The sequence below is a fragment of the Hetaerina americana genome, unplaced genomic scaffold, assembly GCF_022747635.1.
Source record: "Hetaerina americana unplaced genomic scaffold, ioHetAmer1.1.p SCAF_5, whole genome shotgun sequence".
NCBI classification, from domain to species: Eukaryota; Metazoa; Arthropoda; class Insecta; order Odonata; family Calopterygidae; genus Hetaerina; species Hetaerina americana.
In genome coordinates, this window is record NW_027287095.1 from 79,977,986 (window position 1) to 79,997,398 (window position 19,413).

At 39.6% G+C, this 19,413-nt stretch overlaps 1 protein-coding gene across 1 annotated transcript; it reads right to left on the reverse strand.

Moving 5' to 3' along the window:
- Nucleotides 1-1,056: 1,056 nt before the first annotated feature.
- LOC139693826 (protein orai-2-like) lies at nt 1,057-19,186 on the reverse strand. The gene is made up of 3 exons (XM_071592125.1): nt 18,935-19,186; nt 8,999-9,119; nt 1,057-3,275 (listed from the first exon to the last, which is right to left on the reverse strand). Exons 1-3 carry the CDS (start codon nt 19,045-19,047, stop codon nt 2,289-2,291), a joined length of 1,221 nt encoding a protein of 406 aa, XP_071448226.1. The 5' UTR covers nt 19,048-19,186; the 3' UTR covers nt 1,057-2,288.
- Between the last annotated feature and the right edge of the window lie 227 nt (nt 19,187-19,413).

Here is a 19,413-nt window from a genome sequence, read left to right on the forward strand (position 1 = left end):
TGACTCTTATTATAGAAAATTATTTGGACAGAGAAATTTAAAATGAAAGTAACAAGGAGGATTGAGTTTTTCTGCCACGAATAATATTGGCTCCCAAGGAAATCAAACTACCTTATACTTTGAAAATTCGTCAGTTTCGCGTAACAGTATCTGCAATAACTATTATTAAGTCACAAGGCCTGAAATTTGACCATGTAGATTTTTTCTCGTTACGTGGCAGTTACAAGAACAATGAATAAAAATTATTTTAAAATCGTATTTGATGATGCGGTTGCACATGGTAGTTTGTTAATAGATTCGAGAACAGAAGAAATGTCACATTAACAGAGTTTATCATTTAAAAACAGAGGAAAGTCAGAACAAAAAAATGTTAATTTTATGTTTGCTATCATTCACTCGATCATATATAATAAAAATTTCTTATAAGTCAGTTTAATTCATTTTTTATACTGATACTGATTTCATCTCTGTAAACATAATCATCATATGATTTAAAAAAGAATTTTTCACAATATTGTTCTGCTGTAACTTTGTTTTACCATGGATTTCACGGTAATTTACATTCCAACTGGAATATGTTCTAGTAAATTTTGGCGCTCTACGTAAGAGATTTCTTTCAAACCCAAACTCTTAATCTGCAAATTCCAATGAATTCGGAGAAATTCTGTAATATTCACCGAAATCATGTAACAAAGGATTTGCTTAGCAAATGGAAATTTGAAAACTCAATTTTATCTCTTAATGTAATGAAAAATATTCCCCATGGCGTTTATTAGTAATCATTGGAGGTATATTATGACTCGCGTGAGTTAATTTTTCACCGGCATATCCGAAGGAAGTAAATGTATAGTAATGTATATAACTCATCAAGAAATAATGCACTGCGCTAAACATAGCTTACTATGAATTAAATCCAATTTTAACTCGTATCATAACGTTATATATCTCTGATATGCTCGTTTTGAATTTAAATCACCAGTTATCAGGAAAAGGAAATGAAATAAGACACACTTTTTCGCAAACATTTTTTATTTTTTCAAGAAATTATACACGAATTCAGCATTATTTAGAAGGCATTAAAAAATTCCCAGTTTGATTTATCAAGTTCACTTTTAACTGTCTTCAAGTTTTGAGCCAAATCAACATATTTCAAGTTTAATTAGAGATGTACTTCTCTAATTTTCACTCCTCGGATCTAATCATCAGCTCTCTGTAACATAATGAGTCGAATTTTCACTTCCCTTTCCCTTGGAATGTTCGAGAGTCGCATTTGCATTATATTAAATTATATTCACAGGTCAGATCACTTAATGGCATTTCTGGCTTCAGAAAAAAATCCCTTATAATTTACTCATACTTATAGGAGAGGAATAATTTACTTATAGTTTATTTTTCTATTGACTAGCGGCTTAAGAGAAGGACTAAGGGACATTGCAAGAAATTGTCTCAGTATATTCCCCGTAAAAAGATGTAAATATATCCCCAATTTACAAACATTATTTAAATTATTTTGTAAAAATAACGGAACACGAATAAATGATTTCACAATTATTTTCCTCGTTAAAATTAATTCCTCCACCTAATTCGTTATGGCCCTGAAAGCCATGGCCCTGGTAGCTTTACATCTATAATCTATTAAATAGTTTTCTTCCTAATTCCTCAGTCTGTCGGTTGCTGTCCAGAATCAACTTGATGCTGGAGTACTAATATAGGATAATAACGGACTCATATCTTGTTACCTTTGCACGTAAGTAAGCTATTGAAGAATTGATAGCGTGTGCTGTAATTTCAACTTTTCAATTTTATTTTAAATAAGTTCTATTTGTGCATCACGACACAATTAATTTAACTTTTTATTCTTTACACACATCATTTCTCAATGCTCTCAGCTCTATTTACTAGAGGAGAATATATTCAATGTTTTTATAAGAAACAGGGGAGAAATTTTACCGTCAGAACACCCCCAAAATTGGATATGTACTACGAATTGGAGCAAGATTTCATTTATCAACATAGTTCTTGTTGTCATCGGTCACGATATCTTTTCGATTCACTCATTTCTAGCCTGAGCGCCTGAATAGATTATGTGTATGCGACAAAAATCAGTAAGATGAACAATTAAATTACTGAAATTGCGAAAGAAAAGTCCACATCATGCACTTATTCCTACTTTCTCTTCGATTTGGCGGCAGCGAATAATTATGAATCCGCAAAAGATACAGGAAGAATTGACATGCCTATCTCTGAGATATCTAACCAATTGGAGCTACTTGTCTAAATAGAGCGATTCAAACAGCCGACCTAGTGGAGGTTGGGGTGCCGGGCCTCTGCGGGGACAAGTTCGGGTACAGGAATCTGGTCTGTGCTTCGGGGACAACTAGCAGGGGCCCTTGGGGTGGAATATAGGTGGAGAATGTCGGTGATGGGGGACAGAGGAGTAGGCTGGGTACCGGGGATGGGGGACCTGACACCCCGGGAGTGACCGCAGTGCAGCCGGGGTTGTCGTAGCAACCCACCTCCACGTCGTTAAGGGTGCTCCTCATGGCCTCGAGGTTGTCCAGGTGGGACGTGGTCGAGACAACCTTCTGCTCGACGAGGGAACGGTAAAAGTGCGCCACGAACACCACGAAGATCACCAGCACCGGTATGATAATGATTGTGGCGGCCCACGCGGCCGTGAATGAGTAGTCCCAGAACTTGACCCAACACAGGATGGCCAGCTCGACGAGGAAGAGGAAGAGACCGAGGACGGTGCTGAAGGCCCAAGCGAGCTCGATGAAATTCCTCATCCTCTCGTGCGGAGACTCGAGGATGTTGCCCATGGAAGAGTGGCCGTGTTGCTCGTCCTCGCCCAACCTGCGATACCCGCCTTTGCTGGACGATGATGCCAGGTGCTGCATCTTTGAGACGGCGTCCACGTTGGGGAGGATGTACGTGGAGATCATGAGGGCGAAGATGTGCACGGAGACGAGGACCGTGGTGCACACGGTGAATAGGACGAAGAGCCAATCTGGGACGTTCGTAGGGGTATTGATCTGCAGCTCCACCATGGCGACCATCGCGAATCCGGACAGCAGCTCTGAAGTGGTCGCCGTCGCCTTTAGTTTGGCGCGGCTCATGTGCAGTCGTTTCCAGGACAATCCCTCAGCCGTGAGATTGTGCTGGCTACCAACGGAGGGTTCTCTCCCGCGATGTGGGTCCGGGTCGACGGGGTGGATGCTCACGGCGCTGTATGATGGCGTCTGCGGTGCCGTGTCCATCTCTTCACGGAGAGTCTTCGCGAGAGTGAAGTCACGGTGGGATGAAAAGGAAAGAAAAATTCATGAGGAATGAGATCACCCTCTTCGCGTTGGATTATGTTGGAACGCTTTAAAGTTTTGCCAATCCCCTTCGTATCCCTTCATCGCTAGCTTCCCTCTTTTTATCCCACAGTCTTCGACGTCGCCAATCAAAATGCTCAGAATCCACCTTTCCTGCCTCCTTTGCATTTCCCTAAGTAATCATTGCCCTCTTCTCTAATCTTTTAGGGATCGGGATGGTGCGGTAGCTAACGTACTGGCTACTTGATCCCTACTTGAGGTGCTTATTGGAGGACACTTTGAGTTAGTAGGCCGTCCGTCGGATGGGACCGTTAACTGCGGACCCCTTGGCGCCTTTCGTTAAGAGTAGGCTAATGCCGACGACGGGTTTCACTCCACCCTTCATCCTTTCCTGTCCATCCCTAATGGCGGAAATTACCTCAGCTGTCGATCAAAATTACTACTCAGCGGTCGTTCGGCCCTAAAACTACTATTACTCTAACCTTTGATGATGCTAATTACCATTTTAGCTGAGTGTTAAATCCAATTTTCTCTCCTTTTTTCCTCACATATGGCTGTCTTCTGGAATGAGGATTAACACTGTCTGTCCTCCGGCAAATTTCCTCTCTCATGCATGCTAGTTTATTCCACAAAAGCTCTTCCTTTCACGTTTTCCTAAATCCTTAAGATATTTCACGAGGATGTTATCTATTCACACGGTATTGTCAGATTACAACATTTATACCCTTTGTACGCATCTCGCAATCTTGCAGGCATGCCTGAACCAAAACTATCATCATCTAATTCATATTCTCCTTTTCGTAAAAGCATACTGGCCTAATCTCTTAACCATGTCCATCCTCCATGCATCAATTCTTTTAATTTCTTGGAACTGTACGGCTTTAATTGATGATTTTCCTGTCATCACTTCGATGGAGTCCACGGATTTCCATTTCTTCTTTACAGATAGTGACTTTGCTTTCCTGCACACGGCACTCATTTCACCTTTCCTCTCTTGATTGTCCATGTATCGCGGGTTCCACCATGATTCTTACGTCGTATTAGCCTCCCGCCTCAGTTTATTGTTTATCTTTTAATTCTAGTTTGTACCTGATTCTGTCTTAAGTTCTTCCATTTCTTCCTCATATCCATTATCCTAATCATCTTGCCTGTAATCTATGGTTTCCTTATCCTTTTTCTAATACTTTTCCTATGATTTAACTTACGGCTTTCCATATCCCCGTTTTCGGATGTTCCCATTTTTCCCCTATAGTATCCAGTCTCTTTTCATCAGTCATGCTTTTCTCTACAGTCTGTCAAAACGCCTTTCTTGTCAATCCGGTTAATGCTACTACACTCCATTTCCAAAGCCCAGTTTTATCTTTTTGAATCGGACGTTACTCTTCGAAATTACTGAATTGTGATTCGAGTTCGCATCCGCTCTTGATAGACAGCAAATTAATTACGTTGGTCCGAAATCTTTGCTTAACCATATTATAGTCCAACCTCCAACTATCAAAATCACCGAGGATTATCCACATATATCGACGTACATTGTGATGTTTAAAGCAATTGTTCATTACGATTAAGCCTCCTGCAGACCTCTATTACTTCCTCCCCACGGTACTTCCATCAATCGCCTGCTGTATGTCCACTACACTTTTTGTACCTTGTTGTGCTATACCATTGCAACTTCTTGCTGGCTCTCTCACCCTTTGTTGTATACTACTCTGTAACTGTCACTCCTATAATCCCCGCTATCTTTCCATTTCATCTCACACAAAGCTATAAAATATCTGTATTTCCTTTATCCATCTCCCGCTCTATTGTTTATTATGTTCCTTTTCTCAACATCGTCTTAACATAACAAGTCCCTATTCTGACAGGTTTGGTTCTCTGCTGCGCCTAATTTTCAGCTTTTGGATGTGGATTCTCTTTTCACTTTGCCAGGATTTCGCGTGATGACAACAGCGGAAGCCCTGCCTCTCTCTCTCTGCTGGACACAACACACGTTGTTTGATTCGTGCCCCGTAGTTGCTAGAATTCCCATAATTTTTTAACATTGCTCGTGGAATTGATTAGTGACTTGGATTGCCATTGCTTTCCTCAATGAAGTTGAGTAAGTTCATCACACAAAAAGGAGTACTTATGATTGATTTCCATTCACCTGCAACAATTTTTGCTGGCAATATCTTTTTCTTGGTTTTATTTTTGTTACTTCAATTTTGTTTTATTAATATTCTTACTTCTGCAAATGAAACCATACATATCTTTTGAATTAAACTTGATTCTTCGCTCGGAATTAGGAGACCACTTATCGAAGGCATTAATGGTGAACGGAAGATAACGCACGATAGCAAACTATCCAGCCTCGGAGAATGGATTTTGGAACATGCGACTGTAGGCATGGAATGCCTCCAGTCGCATGTATCTATTGTACGAGTATATAGTTGAAGCATTACTATTCATAAACCAGATTATTAAAACCTCCAATTCCAATCGCGCATACAGGTTACTTGTATTAGTCTGGAATAATACCAGATATCGCCCAGCAGCAAAAAGTAAACAATTTGTCTGTCATTCTTTACGGTGAAGTCTGAATAGTGACTGTGAGCGTATTTTAAAGGAATTTTAAGTGGATCATAATGCGAGGATATGAAAGGGTTAAATGCGTGTACTTTTTTCATGAAAGCAATTAAACGCGTTGTCATTTAAAATAAAGTCAGAGATAACTGAATTATCAGTATATTTACATTAAAGCACCAGAATACAAAAGTCAGTGTTTTTACTTGCTACCTGGATAAATAATACGATTTCATTAAGAGTGTAAAAATTAAGAAGAAAAATGTCCCATGGTTTCAGACAAGCACTTTTAAGAGAATATATTTTCGTCATGAAATACTTCTTAATTCTAAATGTCAATATGGTGGGTGAATAGAGAGGGGTTGCTAGATATGATCCAAAAAGGTTGGAGAATGTTGGCCGAGAAACTATTGCAACCTGGTAGGATGCCTGTAGTCGTGATAAAAGGGGAATTTTGGGTAGGCAGGGTAGAGGAAGGAAGACAAGGCCTTTTAGCCAGTACTAAAACCCAACAGAAGTAACGACGAACTGAAGAAGAAAATAATGTAGGGCAAAACAAATGGGAAACTATCATGATACCTAGAAGTAAACAGTCGATAGGGATCGTTCATGACATCAATAGGTTGATATCTCGAAAGAATGAACTTCATTAGGTTTTGTGACAAAATTTCCTGATTACAGTCCCGTATCTCATTAGTGATAGGACACCTAGGCTTCTAGCGTAAAACTAATCGGTGGGATTTCAATGCATTGTCATTACATAATCTATTCGAGTTTTGAAGATACCACAGATGAGGGAAATTTTTAGAACCATATTATCATGGTATTCTGTTCATCGTGCATTTAAAAGGCTGTCAGATTAACCCAGCTGACACCAGCCCTCACCTCCGCGACGCTCTCTTATCTGGCCACTCAAGCACTTCTCGTTCGTTCACACTGCGAAATGACATTGCAAAATTACTTTTTGCAAGTGATTCATAATCTTTACAAGGAAGAAATATATATACAAATTTTATGGTTAGATTTGGCTAGCATATCTTATTATTTCGTAGCCTTAAAGTAGGGTTTGCGGGGGCACTCACCGAATGCTAACACAATTCTAAAACTCGCCTTACATTACAATAAACCCTTCTTCAATACCGGATACTTCCTCCCTCCCTTCATTCCATCTAACAGGTCTATCTTATTCCTACCCATAATTCGCTTGCCAAACATCTTCCCCTGAATCACAGTCTTCAGCATTCCATCGCCAACCAAAATGCTCAGCATCCACCTTTCCTGCCTCCTTTGGATTTCTTCCAACGATCCTTTCTCCTCCTCCTCCCCTCTTACCCATGCCTGGTACTTTGCTTGTTTCCCCAGGGGGTGATTGCACACCTGACTTATTTTCACCCGAAATGGTTTACCCTCGAGCGCAGTCGGACAACGTTATTCTTATCCCTTATCATTTGTGAGGAAAAATGACATCTTAAATCTATCTTTTCTACACTTAAAGTCTCTAATTTTACTGACATGACCTCGCCTACCGTAGTGCGATGGGGTTAACAACACATTTTCAACACCATTGCTAAAGAGTGATCCTTCTAACTTATGTCAGAGGTTTAAACTGTAATTTATTCTTCGTTCCGTGAGTGGTTCCCAACCACTATCTCTAATAATGCTGATACGCTATTCATAACGTTCCACAAATCTAGCTCTTTACGCTGCACACGATCCAATCCGGTAATTAATCATATTTCATGGGGATCCCATTTACTAGCAGTATATTCTAAATGAGGTCTAACCAGCGAATGATAATATTTTTTTCTCTAACCTTTTCATCACATTTCCCCGATATTATTTCAATAAATCCTGTATGTATAAGATATATGTTTCACCCAGGAAAGGTGGTGAGTGAGGATAATGCCTATGTATTTAATCGAGTCTACACTTTCCATTTCGGTGTACCTAATGCAGTGGGCGTCCGAGGGGATTGTCCTTTTTTCCAAAAATTCATCACTACGCACTATTTTAGGTTTAATTATCATTACCAAGTATCGCACCAGTGTTTTATAGCATTTAGGTCATCTAATAAAGCTGCTTTATCCTCAATAGTACGGATCTTCGTAAACCACTGCACCGTCGGCATATAAACGTATCTTACTAGTGACTACGAAATTAATGTCTTTAACGTAAAAAAGGAATATAATAGGTCCGATAACACTTCTCTGGGGAATTCCCGAAGTGGCTTTTACTGCATTAGAGCTAACACCATCTAGGACTACTCTATGTACCCGAGCATTCCAAAAGTCTTCAATCTATCCCAGAATAAAAAAATGACACTTTGAAAGCTTCGTCGAACTCATGCTACCAAACTTCATGAAATCTATTCCCCCTTTATATATTTCTTATCAAATCCCATTCCACCATGACATTCATCATTTTGTGTCATGCTCAACATCGCATCTTTAAATTTAGGTAAACATAAATTCGCTAATTAAGTATATCCCCAGTTGCATTATTCATGTGGCCTTATGGCTGACATAACATTTATAATACTTAATACTATCAATAAAAGTACTTGTTGCTTTAGAATTGGTATTGCCGGGTTTTTATACACCTGAATAATAGAGTTCATTGAATTATCACGGCACAGTACAAACATTTGAATCCTGTTAATGTAACAATCTCTCAATGAAGTAAGGCGTTGAAATTTTTCAGATGAGTCACGATCGACATAATATATTCTCCCAGCCCGCGACTCATTTTGCCCAAAATATTGAGTACTCCGTTACTGAGGAGAGGAAAGGAGGGAAAAGAATCCTCGAAATCGAATAAGGAATCGTTTAGCACTTAAGTCCCCGGTAGTAAAGATTTACCGGTTGTGTGGTATTTCTCTCGTCATAACACCACTTCCCGCTTACTGTACTCCCTCACGTCTGCTCGAGACATCCTGGCGACCGTACATTTTGAAAAGCATCCGCTCACATAATGAGATGGACACTGCCAGGCATCATTTATTAGAGTTGTGTTACTTTAGAAGCAAATTCAGAAAACATTATCCGTGATAAATGATAGTTTTTACCTCTTGATTCAATTAACTTTTATTTAGAATCACGCGGTCGAACGCTTCTCACCTTGGTACTGCCCCAGTATCCTCCCGAGGTGAGCATCGGGGAGGAGTGGTGCTGCGGGGGCATCGTCGCCGATAGGGCCGTGTTCCACAGGTTGTTGGCCACTGTGGAGCCGTCGCCCGCCCTGCAAATTTCCAATTTGTCATTATTATCGCCATCGTTCTAGGTGCTCGTAGTTGAAGGCAGATAATTTCAGAAGGTAATGCGAAAGTTTACTGTAAAAAAATTATCCTGATCAGCACATTCATTTTCTCTTTCTTGTGATATCCTGTTTTAATAAAACTAACCTTAAGAAACAAATAGAATAGTCATGAACAAACAGGCCAGCATTTACCCACATAGCATTATCAAGACAAAGGTCATGAATTGAATAAGTTTTGTCCAAAATGATCTTGATATGATACTCGTATTAACGTCAAGGGGTAAGTAATCTTTTCCAGATGGCATCTGCGTTCTTAATTCTTTCAAAAATGTTCTGTTTTCTTGAAATATTCGAAAAAAAAGGAAAAATCTTTCCTGCATTTGCTTTAACAATTATGGACAAGAATTTTCTTCACTGGCACTCATTGATTGTTTTCTCAATGATGCTTAAAAAATGAAATCAGCATTGAGCCATTTTCTTAATAAATAGGTGAAAATCAAGTCGCTAATTAAGATATATTAATGGATATTATTCACGTTGTTAATTTATATGAAATTCTATTTCGTGAATTTTTCATTACATGAGATAGTTTTGATAGGATTACGGTGAATTCAAATGCGAGTGTCCCAGACCAGGGATGGCGAAACTTATGGCGATGTGACGCATGGTACCGATCGACGACGCCGATGCGTCGGAACTAGTCGTACCAAATCAAAAACTGGTAGAAAGATAATATAAATAGTATTTATACTTCAGTGATAATGGATAATGGAGTACGTGGATGTTCCCCAAAGTAAAGCCTGAAAACATCGAATACATGATGGATATTTTTTAATTATTTCGGAATGAGCAATTCAAAATTTGATGTACTTGATATTATAGAATCCAATGGCATATTCAAATAGCGGTAAATTGTACCTTTTTATGCCGCACCGTTTCCTAATATGAGTCCCCATGTTGTTTTAGGAGAATATTATTTTTAAATGTTTTGGCTAACGATTTCAATGATATCAGAAAAACATTGTTTAAAATATTAATCAAAGGTACTCAGCATTAATACTTCTCTTTTTGGTGATGAAATAAGTAATGTTAATATTGTGAATGATTAAATATCTATCGAAGAGCTCAGTTGAAAGAAAAATTTCAAGCTGAAAATTTGCATTGAATCAGTGAGACCTCTTGAACCTAAAGTTGAAGTCGTGATTGATATTAGGTTTAAAATATAGGCAATTTTTTAGGCATTTAGATTATCAATCTCTGAAAAAGGACGTAAATAAAATTATTTACAAATATACTCTACGGTTTCCGGTTTCCCTTCTTGGAAATATTCAGTAACCATATTAAAAAATATCAGTTCAATATGGATACAATCATTTACGATTCATTGAAGCGAGGTGTTATTAGACGTGGTGATTCCAAGTATTGCCCTTCAATAGTGCTTACTGTATGCATACATGTCATTAAATGAATAAGAATTGAAAAAAGCAAAACATAATTATCCTTCAGAAAGTTAGCTTCCTTTCAAGTTTAATTTTGTCTTGTTTGTGCTCAACGTTAAAGAAAATGTGAAAATATAACTCACGAGAGAATATATTATATATATATATATATATGTATATATATATATATATATATATATATATATATATATACAGGTGCATAGAAAAAAGACATTGGCGACGTTGAAAGAAGGAGCACGACATATCCCGCAATAATAAAATTATAAATTACGCAGAACGTAATAAAAATTGTCATTTTATTACGTGCTGAGTGTTTCAACGCGGCGCCAGGAGAATAATTACGACAGTTCAAGAGGCATTTTCGAAAAGGAGAGAGCGACGGAGCAACGGACTCAGGGGCAAGAATAGGTTAACCAAAAAATTAGTAGTTTAGGGGCATGCTTGAGTACGCGCCAGAGACTCGGACGATAATGAAGAAGAGCGTAAGAAGGCTAAACGTCTTTGAGATGTTGCCATGGCGAAGGACGAAGAAAAAGAGTTGGACAGAGGAGGAGGCCCAATCAAGGAGTGATTTTAATGTATGCAGAAGAAGGGAGGTGTCCTAAAGGTACTCCCTACGCGGTGGGTTTTGGAAGCAGGCAATGAAACACTAGTGATCAGAAAGTATAAATGAATAAAGATGAGCGGAGTAGAGTAAATGTTTTCAGACAAATGTTTTTAATTTGGTTATTAAGTTTCCGCGGTATTTATCATTAGAACTTCTCTCCATTTTTCGGGTCTTCACCGCGTGCCATGGCATCGTTGAGAAGAATTTCACTGATGTTCCAACCAACGTCTTCAGGTCGAAGGGTGTCTGATTAGCGTTTTGGGCGTCTAGATATAGGGTGTACCGCGAGCTAGCTGCTAGCTTGCTTCGAGCTTCCTGATTGGCTATTTCTCGTAGAACTATCTTCCACGCACTATGAAGAAGGTGTCCATCTTCTCCATTCATGTTTTTGAGCGTTTTTGTGATTTCGATCGTTTCCCGTATTTTCCTGGGATAGAATCTTTTCTGTTTAGAATTGACATTTGTTGCATCAAAAAGATTGTCGTGCCCTGGTTCACTCCAAGCAATCGTGAAAAAGAACAGCAACGGGAAACTTGGGCATGCTCTATAAAGGAAGAAGTCTCACGCCGACCGCTACTTAAACACCACTTCCCATCAGCACTAAGCATAGAAAACTTTACTGGTTGCAACACTCGTGCGTCGCGCCTATGACTCATCTGAAGCCGAGTTAATAGCATCGGAAAAGAAACATCTGGTGGACGTTATGAGCCGCAACGGTCATTATGACAAATTGGTCCCGAAAAGGGCCTTCGAAGAAGATAATCTGCGACCGAAAGTATACCCCAGGGAAAAGAATGGCCCAAAAAAGGACCTGCGAAATACACGATCGCACAGAACCCAAGACACACGTTATCATACCATTTTCCTCAGGAACATCGGAGAAAATAACAAGGATCCGTTAGAATCACAACTTAATTACCAGTTTCAACTGCGTGAAAAAGACGGAGGACATCTTACCGGGACCCAAAAACATATTACCATATAACCTTCACGAAGGAGTATACTTCATAGTTGGCGTCATGTGGCAAATCATCCATTGGAGAGACTTGCAGAGCTTTGAATGCCCGACTGAAGGAGCATCAGAGAGCCATGAATGGAAACAGTCTCAACTGTCTGCCATTGTGGAACACGGCTGGAGTAAACCCCGCCACAAAAATTTTTTTGACGAAGCAAATATAATTGCTAAAGCCAAAAGATACTATCCCAGGCTAATAAAAGAAGCGATAGAAATCACAGAACGCCCAAAAACATGAGTTGAGAGGTGATGTATCATTATGGATGATGTTATGCCTATGCTACTATGTAACGAAACGGGTTCATGGTGTATACGAGTGCCCGCACTCTATTTTTATGTGAAAGTGCAGCGTTTATTAGCTAAATCAGGACTTTCATCCGAGTATGGGTAGCAACAGTTTCTTCTATTTGAGATTTCATGTTTGAAGTGGCCAATTATGAGTGGGCGAATGCGCTTGGAGATCCTGAATGGAAGTACGAGGAAACACTATGGTAAAGAGAAACTAATACCAGTAGTAAGGCTAATTCCACTAGCTAAGTCTTACTAATGGTGATTAAACACCACTGGCTAGCTTCTATCTGTGTTAGTTGATTTTCCTCTACTCCCATTCAGGTTTCCAGCACAATGATCACTCATAATTGGCAACTTTAAACATAACGTTTCATTACAGAGCTCGAATAAGACATCACAGAACTACAAGAGTGCTGATCTTCATAGCCACAGCCATCCCGAAACTCACTTCCATTTCACATACAATTTCCGTCGGATTAATGAAATCGATCCACCTTGAAAGGGGCTAAACCCTGGTCATATAGCTGGTTATTTACAGATTGAGCACTCAAGGGAACGGCATTGAGGTCCCCCACCTTACGGACAAGAGAACGACCTTACTAATATGACGAGAACTTCCTTTAGAATGATAGGCATGTTGCGGAAAAACTTATCCTAGTGCTTTGCGAGTGCAAGAAAACAAAGATGGCAGGGAAGAAGAAATGACGAGCGACAATCCGAGTCGTAGAAGTGAATGACGGTTTGAAAACTCACACCGATCCTAACGAGGCACTAAAGAGTTGGAACACTCAAAAGTTTGCTCTGCGTCCTCCTCGTGCGTCAGCGAAGCACAGTCCGCTATGTGAGCATCCAATTAGTAAATGCCATGTCCCGCCCCCACATCTCACACAATAAAACCTGACCGTCGGGAGGGAAATATTATTGAAGAGAAGGTGAAGCCGGAGGGAGAGAGAAAAGTGCCCCCACACACTAAATAAGCGAAACCTGGATAGCAGCGTGCCACAAGTAAGGTCCTCAAAGGAAAGTTTCAAATTACCCGAGGAAACATTATTTTATTACCAAAATATTTTTGATACCCGGAATATTTGGTATTGATGAAAAGTAGAGTTCAATAATACCAGAAAGGACATGAAAAGTCAATTGATATGACAGCAATTTGTAGGTCAACACATATAGATATTGCTCCAATGAAAAACCGACGGGTGCGTGCATGAGGATCAGAGGTTTATGAGATTTCGTAAATTTAGGGTCAGAGATTTAGATGCATAACCGCAGCAAGTATCATTTATTGATATAGGGGAAGTATTTTTACAAAATAATAATTTCAAGATATATTTTGGATATTAACTTGCTTCATAACTGTGTTGCTCTTTGGATTTCAATTTTCGAAGTCGCGATCTGTACCCTAACATCAGTCGTTTAAAACTCTTGCATCAATTATTATCAAGGTTATTGGGGATTCGATTTGGAAACTAATGAGCAAAATGTTAGAAAATATACCCCACCCAGGCAGTTGCGTATTTCGTGGCACGTTATCCAAATTAATTTGACACTAGTATACGTACTTTATTCAAAATAATCGAATTGAAATACACAAGGGCGTTCTCACAATGTTGATAGTAATGGATGCCACTTAAACTGAGCCTCACGGTTTATATCATGCATTATGAAAATGCATAGTTATGTGTTGTTTAATCCCCCTAAGGCGAACATCAGATATTTCTCGGGTCGTAGTCACGCGCAGAGAACGGTTAACCATGGAGGAGTGTGAAAGGCGCGAATTGAATGCTCATGCGCGCCGCACCTTGGGGCTGCTGGAGCCCTGTGTGGGGTTCTCGTGTGACTCTGACCACTGAAGGGTGACCATCCGCATCTGTCATAATGAATCCACCAACGGAAGTGGGGGAGAGTGAAAACTCCCGGAGAAGATGGAACGGATGATGCTGCTTGAAGTGGAGATGCCAACGCTGAGTCGAAGTGGCTGGGTAGAACTCGACGAGAGAAACAAAACATCTCGAAAGTACTCTCACGAATAAAATTTTTTTGAATGAAGACCTTGAAATTTTGACAGATTTTTTAAAATACATACCAGATCACATCGACAAAATATTGATTTCACTTAATCGGTAAAACTTTGTACATTTGTACAATAAATTTATTACGGCACAACCAGTTTCGACACATTGGCAACATCATCAGTACCTGAAGTTGATATTTGATGATGTTGCCTACGCATTCGGTAAAAAAACTGGTCTTATCGTACAAAATTTATTGTGAAAATATGCAAAGTTTTACTCGTTCAGTGATCATAAATTTTCGCTAAGTTCAACCTGAAACTACTGAATTTAAATATGGATTTAGTCTGTACACACACACACACACACACATCCGCGGCCCCCTTGAGGGTTAAGAAATGCCACCCAGGCTGTAGGATATTTTAGGAAATACTATTCTCCCCTTTATTTATTTCTTTCATACTTCCCTTTCCTTACATTATTCTTCCACTCCTGTCATATCTATTGACTCATGCATACACGCTCTGCACTTTTCTCTTAATCCTTGTATCCCATCTCATACCCTTCCCTTTTTACATAGGTGCATAAGGTATTCTTCCAATTGTAAGGCACTCTTAATGCCTGTAAACACTCGTTCAAATAGTTACACAAACGAATGAGAAATATCATGTCCTTCGACATTCAAAATCTCGCTAGATATAATATTTAGTCCTGGAGATTTTCCTTTCTCGCGGCTTTGACGTCATTTTCACGTATTACAACTTCCCTGCTTCCATTGTCACCATAGCTACACAATTTTCGTATCATTTTCCACTATTATGCAAATTTTCGTATTTAAGACCATGAAACAAATCCTAAAAATATTCCTTCCTGCAGTCTCCAGAAACGTTTTCGTCGTCGCTATCATCACTTTTATTCACTATTCCATTTATTATGTCGCTCTCTTCTCGCTTTTATGTTTTTTTTACCATTTCCCATACAGCTTCTTATTTTTTCTCAAAACGTTAGCCATTTTTTTGCTTCAATTTTCGTATTTTTTCTTAGCTTCTAACTGACATTTATGCAAGTTTTTATCCTTACACACATTCAATTTATCATAGTATTATCTGTTTATATCCCTTTCTTTTCACAGAGATTCTTTACTTTACATTCGTTTCTTTACCGAAAATATTTTCCCAAAAACACTCTCTATGAATTTAAAGATATAATCCTTTCAAGCTTTCCCAGGTAACAAACGCGAATTGTATAATTTTCCCATCAAACCTTAATCGAGTACGGCTCATCCTCAACCGTGTATTCATACAACATTCTTACAGTTTTTTGTGCGGTTTTTCTCTCTTTTTTGTCATTCTAACCTTCCTTTGTACCCACTTTCTCCCAAGATTTACTTTTAAACCTAGCAAATAGAGATATGTTCAAATTTAGCACCTCTCATTGCTTCCAGGTCCTTGACTAGCGCTGTTTCGTCTCATGCACAATAAAACAATAATGTCCTTATAATACACATGGCGGAATAAAATTGCACATATTTATGCTTAAACCACGCATTCAGTAGTCTATCAATGAAAATGCATTTTTAGTATTTTTCCTAGAAAAAAACGTTTATCCATTTAAATGGTCACGTTAACTGTGGTAATGCAACTTCGATTAATAATCTTTAATATTTCGAAATCTATCCAAATCCAATGTACCTAATTTGAAGAAATAACAATTAATTTTTAAGCGTCAAATTATATATATCGTATAAATCCTTCTAATTAGTATGTTGTTATTGGGTGCTCGTAGGTCAAGTAACATTGAATGCCATCCTGTTATAGTTAAAAAATTAGGCAATGAAAACTTAGATAAGATAGACTTTCGATTGACCCAATACCTAAGCTCTGCTACATTTCTAAGCCACACATCTAAAACAACACTGAATATATTTTCTAAAACCTGCCTTAAATATAGTCATTTTTAAAACATATTTTTTTCCTCTCTTCATTCCGTCCAATATGTCTACTCAATTCCTGACTGTACTTCGCCAACATGCTACCCTTTACAACAGACTTCAGCAGCTCATTTACACTCAATATGCATCCATCTGCATCAATTGTTTCCTACTTTCTTAGAGCGTCTCCTAAAAACCTTTTCTCCTCCCTTACTTCCAGAGTTTTCATTCGTTTTTCTATCCACCTATTTAACCTTTTCCATGATTCTCCACTCCCCACATTTCAAAAGCCTCCTATCAACATTCCTCCTCTTTCTTCAGCGACCGAGTTTCTGGGCCATACAATACTACTCTCCGTGTTAAAGTCGTTACCAGTCTTTTTCTTTAAGTTTTAACTTATGGTCCCCGTTTTCAACTATTTTGTCTTTATAAATACTTCTTTACCTAAAATATTCTTCTTTTAATATCCTTTCGTTGAATGTGCTTTTGCTCCTTCTTCTAAAACACTTCCTAAATAGATGTACTGTTATTACATAACGCTGGTGAATTTCCTTGGAGAAAACTTTGAAAATAATACTTCTAAGAACGTAAGAACACTATTGTTCAATTTTTCAATGCTAGTTGATTAATTTTAAATAGCTTATCTTATGGTGTTTTTTTGATCACATATATTCCACGCTTATTCATTCTGTTACATGCCGTGCTAATTGAAATCACCAAAGATGTTTTCGAAGAACTTTCATGGGAATTAGTAGAAAATATGTTTTAACAACATTGAACACACGCGCATGGCTGCCTCTTCGCCATACATTGTGACACAGCACGTGCACGGGAAGAGCGTCACAGATATTGCCACATGTCGTCAACCACTATGTAGGATGACAACCACTCCAATGCGTAGTGATGTGTTACCATATACGCACTCGTCGCATCAATTGCAATTCATAAAATTGGCATCCATTCCGCAGAAGAAATGGGTTAGGAAGAAGTATAGTCCCTCTTATACAGGCATTCTCGAGTCAAGTATTTCCTTTGTAAAGAGATCCATTCAGGTTTTAATGAAAAACTAATTTATTTAAACCAATTCGACCGAATAAGAAGACAGTTTTTGGCAAATAATTCAAATGACACTCTCCATATAATGTAAATTTTTTATATTGAATAGCTAAGTTTTTTCAACGTGTGTAACAATTTCGAATTCGCTTGTGCTCCGCCGGAGGAAAAGTCACAATATTTAATTTCTCCATGGACGAAGTAATATTTTTTACCAGTATAGGGAAATTCGTTCCTCTGCTAACCCTAAGGCCGTAAGTTTGCATTCCGCATCGCCGAAGAGTTTAGATATTCATTCCAATGATGTTCAAACATTTTTTTCAGTGAATATCATTATTATTATTGTTGTTATTAGTCCCTGGAAAAATGAATGAAAGGATGACACCATGGAATGAATTTCTCTCAAAATTACAGCAGGCGTCCCGACTCATAACAAGCTCATAAATTTCAGTCAACCTTCATGCGTAATAACTCATGTACAGGTATTACATCGCCAACTTACTCACGCATGTAATGAACTGCGACTTGTAACCATGTGTTTAGAGGCCAAAATAGTTCTCTCCACGGAACCAATCCACCACAAATGAAATCGAATCAGACCCCAAAAAACCCCGCTTGAAATACCACTTCAGAGCATCGTGAGCTGCACGGTGTCCATAACAAAGGAAGCCGCAAATAGTTGCCAATTTCCTTACACTCAGTCGACCAACGTCTCGTCAATCTTGAATGCATCACAGGGAAAGAGCTCGTCTGCTTTATGATTTCATTCCGCTTTTGCGTACGCTGTCAGCACAACTGCCGCCGTGGCGGAGCGCCATGTCCTCCGACCCGTCAATTAAATCATAGAGCTTACTGGTCGGATGTGCCATTTCACTTTTTAATTTCATCTTTTTTCAGTTAACCTCAGAAAGATGAAAGCTACTTTCTAATAATTGCCAAATTGAAATTTCACCCAATAATTATTAAGATTATCAAAGTTTGACGTGACGAGAATCATATTTAGTAAGATCCTCCGGATTTTTTCTTTAGATTTTACCCAATATACACACATAGCATTATGAGGTGATTTATTCCGCTAAATTAAGACTGATTTTTTTAGGGTAAGTAGATACGCCCGGGAGGTGGATGAACGGAGAAAAATTGCAGGCATCCCCGGAGTTTTCACAACGAAAAGAGCCTAAGGTTCACAATGTCAAACTTCCCGTGCAACGAGCGACATAATGCACTCGTGTTTTCCCACGCTCCGGAAACTGATTGAGAATTAGAGAACCACTTCAAGTCCTGGCAAAGGAATCGACTCGGCGACTTTTGAGCTCGTTTCACGCGATCCCCTGAACTCTGCATCTGGCACGTCCAAAAGTGAAGCTAGCGGAGGGGGGATTTGGGTAAGTGGTGGGTGTTCAGTGGCACGCCGTGGGCCACCTACCTGCTGTGGGATCGGCTTGCATCTCGCACCAGCCTGGACCGCTCCCTCCGGACGGCGGCCCACGGTTGACTCTGGGGCTGCCGCTTCTCCTGCTCCTGGTCAGTCGGCCGCATTTCGCCGATCGGACTGCGGCTCCTGCCCCTCGCCGCGTCCGCTTCCTAAGGATCCGATCAATCCAATCGCACCTTGCGCACCACTCACGCTCGCGACAACGCTCTAAATCGCTCTCCGCGTGCAGGGACCGACCGACTAGCTTCGCTCGCGCGCACGATTGTGATGATCGGGCGGCCGCCCCGCTGTGGTTCGGAGAGGTAGTGAGGGAGGGAGGAAAAGGGTGGGGGAAGTGGCGTATCGAGGCTCGGTGGGTGGTGGGGGAAGCTGATAGGGACAGGGGGAGGGTGGGGAAGGAGAATCGGTGGGCGAGTGGGGTGAGACGTCGGGGACCCGGGTCTGCCCGTCCGCCGATGACTTTCGAAAGG

What these genes read in the sequence shown, in the direction of transcription:
- LOC139693826 (XM_071592125.1), bottom strand. Translation starts at nt 19,047, where the DNA reads ATGCGGCCGACTGACCAGGAGCAGGAGAAGCGGCAGCCCCAGAGTCAA. An exon ending in GCAAGCCGATCCCACAGCAG is followed by an intron (nt 9,120 to 18,934) that starts GTAGGTGGCCCA and finishes GGAAATTTGCAG; the next exon opens with GGCGGGCGACGGCTCCACAG. An exon ending in GATACTGGGGCAGTACCAAG is followed by an intron (nt 3,276 to 8,998) that starts GTGAGAAGCGTT and finishes ACTCTCGCGAAG; the next exon opens with ACTCTCCGTGAAGAGATGGA.